The sequence below is a fragment of the Haliotis cracherodii genome, unplaced genomic scaffold (assembly GCF_022045235.1).
Source record: "Haliotis cracherodii isolate W230 unplaced genomic scaffold, xgHalCrac1.p SCAF_5, whole genome shotgun sequence".
NCBI classification, from domain to species: Eukaryota; Metazoa; Mollusca; class Gastropoda; order Lepetellida; family Haliotidae; genus Haliotis; species Haliotis cracherodii.
This window is the reverse complement of record NW_027266308.1, coordinates 25,833,323-25,839,322: the sequence shown is the minus strand read 5'-3', so window position 1 is coordinate 25,839,322 and position 6,000 is coordinate 25,833,323. Positions and strand designations below refer to the sequence as shown.

The 6,000-nt window shown below is 36.8% G+C and overlaps 1 protein-coding gene across 3 annotated transcripts in view; it reads left to right on the top strand.

Moving 5' to 3' along the window:
• Window positions 1–1,499: 1,499 nt before the first annotated feature.
• LOC139442797 (CLK4-associating serine/arginine rich protein-like) overlaps window positions 1,500–6,000 on the top strand; it is a 30,444-nt gene continuing 25,943 nt past the window's right edge. For 2 of the 3 annotated variants that reach the window (XM_071223687.1, XM_071223689.1), the window contains exons 1-2: window positions 1,506–1,553; window positions 5,228–5,371. In XM_071223687.1, coding sequence (XP_071079788.1) covers window positions 5,273–5,371 — 99 coding nt within the window. In that variant the 5' untranslated portion in view covers window positions 1,506–1,553; window positions 5,228–5,272. Of the gene's footprint in view, window positions 1,565–5,227; window positions 5,372–6,000 lie in introns of all 3 variants that reach the window. The other variant, XM_071223688.1, reaches the window with a different exon arrangement.

Here is a 6,000-nt window from a genome sequence, read left to right as displayed (position 1 = left end):
ACATGAAACACAGAAAAGTGTTCATTTAAAAGTCCAAAGGTCAAGTGAGAATGATAGAAAAATTAAATGAAAATTCAAAATATGCGGAAAACAGAAAACTAGTTTCACCGCAGTGTAAATATTCCCGCCGCGGTGAAAATAGGTTTTATTTATATTTTGATGAACAGTCAAGCTTTCGGCCTCTCGGCCTTCTCCGGACACACTGATGGTTTCGTACGACGCTATACAAGATCCTTCTTCAACCGACTTCTCTACTGTGACGAGGGTGGGGCGATTTCTAGCTCAAGCCAGTTACACCACTGCTTGAAAATGGATCTCGGATGATATAGAACGAAACTACCGAGCGTGTCAGATGAAGACCGAGAGGCCGGCAGCTTGACCGGAATTTGATCATCCTTTTCACACAGGTGCCCCACAGGACTATGTAATTTCGGGGTGATTTTCATACTAATGATTGCTTTGTTACCTTTACTAGTTTTAAGGGACTCTGAATTGATTTACGAAAATGAAATTACAACATTTTTTAAAGGTTCAATTAAATATATCCGTGTTTAAATATAATGAAAACTAAGGATGTTTGTTTTCGCAAAAACGAAATCACATTTAAGTTATTTTTGCGAAATGGAAATAGCTGACGAATGTAAGGACATTAGTGCTTTTACTGATTGACTGTTCATCGTTAAGGCAATTCAATATTGATACGGGGCGGTCGGGTAGCCTAGTGGTTAAAGCGTTCGCTCGTCACGCCGAAGACCCGGGTTCGATTCCCGACATGGGTACAATGTGTGAAGCCCATTTCTGGTATCCCCCGCCGTGATATTGCTGGAATATTGCTAAAAGCGGCGTAAAACCATACTCACTCACTCACTCACTCACTGAATATTGATACAACCGTTCTACCCTTGACTTTATACAGAGTAAAGTAAGTCTCAACTTTCAATCCTGGCATAGAAACACAACAGCTCGTGATAAACATTGCAAATATTGCAAGCAAAATTGTATATATTGCAAACAACAATTGAGATATTGAAAACTTGTTAATATTGAAAGCAGATTAACTGGCTTCATCTTACTATATGTACCACAAGGGCGTATCCAGCATTTTTTTAAAGGGAGGGTTCCAGAATATCAAAAACCTCTCTCGTATAAAATTTACTTCCTACAACATATTACATGGCCCCCTACCCACACTGAGACAAGTTTAAATGGGCACGGCTCCCATGGCAGAAAGCTATAAACACGCAATGCCATTTAGAAAGTGGTCAAATGTAAAAAATGTTATATTTTCGATGACACTTTCTTTGTAAAGTACAGAGAAGCACGAGAATCTGTACTTTACAATGAAAGTATTATCCAAAATATAATATTTGACCACTTTCTAAATGGCATTGCGTGTTTATATTATATAACATATCAACTCTTGTTTAGCTATTGCGATAGGCTAATTATCTCCCTTAGTAGTTAGCTCCAATGCTATTGGACGTTCAGGAAAAGCGAATGTAACAGTGAAGTTTAATGGATGTGTAATGGCGGTGGACAAGTGCTCGTAGGCGGTAAGTTACAGGTATTGCACACATAATCATGCACTAATTAGCTCATTATTTTCAACCTGCAGCCATGCAAATTGTAATATGTGTGGTATGGTATCGAGGTGATGGAAGAAGGTAGTGTTCAGGTTTCCAATATATTTGTGTGTGTTTGAACTTCGCCGGTAACATCCGATCCATTCGCCTACCGTGCAACCTAATTATTACGGAAGTGCCTCTGTCATGGATAATGTATACAACTATGAGACCTTTTTTCAGGTACTTTTGGTATTCACCCAGGTAGGTTTTTTGTTACACGTGTCGAATAAGACGAATGTCAAAAACTGACTGTGTGACAGTTATGGAATATCGCTGTTGGGTCGTTTCCTTTACTGTATGTTCAAGTATGTTTGTTCTGAAAATTATCCGCCCGTTACACCAGTTTCAACATTGCCTGTGTTAGGGCAAACTGACCCTAGCTCTATATAAATGTTTATGAATAATCCTGTCCAGGAGCAAACAGCTGTTAAGATTTTAAGAAATTGAGTCACATGTCTGTTCGTTATGCCTCAGTCAGCAACATTCTAGCAATATTATGGCAACTTGTATAGATAATCAAGTCTGGGCCAGGGAAACCAGTGTAAAACCATACACATTCATTTGGGTCACAAAAGGAATGGAGATTTACCTGATTATTTTGGATTTACTTTGCAAATAATTGAACGGAAGTATAATCCTAACCCCATAAAGAACATAAAGGAGACAGAGCAATACAGTGTCCAAGAGGGGGTGCAGGCTAAAACGGCACATCAGCTAAAGGGCACCAATTTCTCTGGCGAAAACGGCACCGCACTTGGCGAAAAACGGCTACTATGAGTCGGGCGAAAACGGCACCTCTATTTTTAATAACGATAACAACGATTTTTGTAGTAATATGTAGGGTTTATTTACATGGTATTTGATTAGTGATGTATTTACATTGTATTTCCTCTTTTCCGAGTTAAGTAAATATTATGTTTTCTCGTGTCTTTTTCAGTCCGGCAAATTTCTCTATAACGGGCCACAGAGAGTCCTGTTTCACATACGCGATGGGTCCACTGGTCACAGTTATCACATGATACAGCATGTTGATTTTTTCTGACATTCTTCTCGCATGCAACACATCGAAAGACCATTGTGAATAATTGTGGCCTCTTAAATACAGTTTCAGCTTAAATTGAGTAAAGGTACTTAAAACTTCAAAGCGTATAGTGTTTTCACAATAAGTTAACTGCGCCTCCCAATCAGAGTCGGTGAGTAAATTGGAGTAGGGGGCTAATTTCTTATTTGTTTTATTTCACAATTATTTGTGTTTGTAAGAGACAATGTTAGATGAATATCATTTATTTGACCAAGGTAAAAAAAAAAATAAGGTGCCGTTTTCGCTCGAGTCGAGGTGCCGTTTTCGCTTGAGTCGTGGTGCAGTTTTCGCCCGGTGCTGTTTTGCTGAGGTGCCGTTTTCATTATAACCCCCAAGAGGTACATACATGTATTTAGCATTTGGATGTATCTATTTGTTACCTGAGATATATTCTTATATTTTATGGGACGAAGGTTAAGTATAATAGAATTAACTAGAAATGAATGTCTAGTATACACATAGTGAAAAATTCGGCCAAAAATTCTAAATAGAGCGGAGGCGGGTATTAATGATGTTGTGGTTTTTATAGATGGATTTATAAATCCCATCTCAAACATGTTAAACATACACATTTACCATCATAAATGCACATGTCAATAGTTAGTATACTTTCTCTTTCGGATTGAGCCTTCAATAGCCAAAAGGTACATACTATCAAACCATAACAATATATATGTGACACAGCCTCCTTGAACTCACTAAGTGACATCAATATTCATGACCTACATTGCCCATACGCCAATCATATCTTGCTGAAGTTGGGTTTCCACCAGATATTTATAGACTAGCCAACCGCGGACTCGATGACGTACTTCTGTCCCACAATGCAGTCTTCCCGTCACATTGGCGGTCGTTATAATCTTTATTGGTAAAGGCCTCCACTTGAAACGTGAGTGCGGCATTTACCGATAACTCAACCACCAATAGTCCTAGTTGTTTCAGTGAATTGAAACGACTGATATTTATGTTTCCTTTATCTAAAACTAACATATATGAGATTTATACATAATATATACAAATTTTGCACTAAATAAAATAGAATGCAAAATACACAAGAAAGCCATGTTCACTCGATTTACAACAAGATGATGTTAATACATTTAAAAAACAAAATAAAATATATAATTGATCTAGTATGAATATATTTATATATATAAAACATATAATATATATCGTAACATGTGAAGTATTTTCACAAAAAACACGATGAAAAGTCGTAATATGACATTGATAAAAGTTAACGAAAAATGTTATAATCATAGTATTTAGAAGAGTAAATCTCTTTTTAAAAAGGCGCTCTTCAAACAGTAATCTTATTTCAGGAAACAATGAGTCCACCAAACAAATCGGGTCTACCAAACAGACAATTTTGCCTGTGTGTGTTATTTATACATGAATTTGAGTAAAACGTAAAAAAAAAATGTTTCCAAAGCATAGCGATAGTCCATCAACATGATCAATGTCTTCTCGTCACATTACCAGATTGATATTATTTTGGGTCTTACACGGTCAGGATTTTATAAATATATCTTTAGCACTACACACAGGTATGAATTACTTAAGGTGTGAGTTCAATTTAAATTATCGGTAATTGCCAACTGAAGTCATCGGCAGACCCACCCTTCATTGGTAAATGCTGAACCTCAGGGTTTGCGTTTTCGTGCTGTGTTACAAACCTACTACATTAAAAAACCGTCCACACTGCATAGTGTGGTAAAAGAGTTGACTGAAAACACATTTGAGAGAACTCATCGCACAAATGCACAATGTTCTTATTTGCATAGGGTTTCCCCCTTACCATATCGGTAATACCTGCCTTCGCTCTAGTAAACCAGGTTTCCAAGGTGGCCTGAATTGAAGGTGGCCAAGGTGAATTGAAACATGTGATAATTTTGTGTCTTGTCTCACAATTATGTTCATGGATATCTTTTCATACTCTTTTATTTACTAAGAAATATTCTTAGACATGTTGGGTCCAGTTTAATCAAAGTAGTCAACATCTAAGAAATTCATCGCTTAGGCCTTTTCATTCACTCATTCACCTAGTCTTACTGATGGTAAAGGTGTGAAAATGCTTTTGCCTCTGTGATCTTGAAACCAATCCTGAAATTATGAAGCATGTGAAGTCACTTTCTTATTGATGATAAAGGTAGCTAGAAGCAGGGGACTTTATGTTCTGAAATTGTGCTGCATTAGACATGTCTTCTTCATATCTCTGACTGCTATGCTAACAATAAAATACAATGAAAATGCATAATCAACTTTAAATAAAAAATGGAAAATATGTGTTTTTTTGTGCTCAAGTCCATCTCAAAAACATTAAATGAGGGAAATTTGAAAATGTTTTTTAGTGGCAATAAAAATGACATGCAGGATGTTCAAGTGATGCACAAATGCCTGAGAAACATTTAGTATTTTTCTTAGCCTGACATTTTGGGTTAAAGTGACACAGAGCAATCTGCACACAGGATAAAAAATGTGTCTGAGAAAATGTTGCAGATATTTTGATTTGTGGATGCAGATGCTGGTTGATGTTGATGGTGCTTGGATAGATTGAAGCGACAACATGTGGCATGAAGCTCGCAGGCAGGAGAAGAAGATCCGAGGCCTTATGGTCGACTACAAGAAGAGGGCAGAGAGAAGAAGGGAATTCTATGAGAAAATTGTGAGTCTAAAGTAGTTTAGAAGTTATTCTTGTAATAGTTACAAAGTTAATGAAGAAAAGTTTGTTTAAATGACATCTCAAGAAGCATTTACTGTATGTCAATGGAACTTGGTACATGTCCTTCTTAAGGTGGGACCCAGATGGGTTAAAAAGGTCAGTAGTGACCTTATTGAAAAGTCAAGGTCACTGTGTAAAGTATGACTTTTTTATCCTAGGCATGTTGTATTGTGTGACATGTCATGAAAATCTAGTATGAGTGGTAGGTCACTGTGACATACTTTCAGTGAGTAGTATATGCTAAATTTTCATTGTTATGTTGAATTCCCCAAACAACATCATATTTGGCTTATATGCTGGATAGCTCTTTGTAATCCTTTTGAAATACTTGTTGCTGATATCAAAGGTCAAATTTACTTGCAGGATCATTCTAAAATTTAGAACATAGCATCCTTAGAGTGGTAAGCTTTGGATCGACCTTCATTAAAGGTCAAGGTCATTTGGAAGGTAGTTTTGTGTCTTTATGTACTGAACCAACCCTGTATGTTTGTATGAGATGCTTGTAAGAGCAATGGCTCATGTTTTAGAAACTAGAAATATTTAATTGTGTGATCGCCCCAACTTGAGGTTCA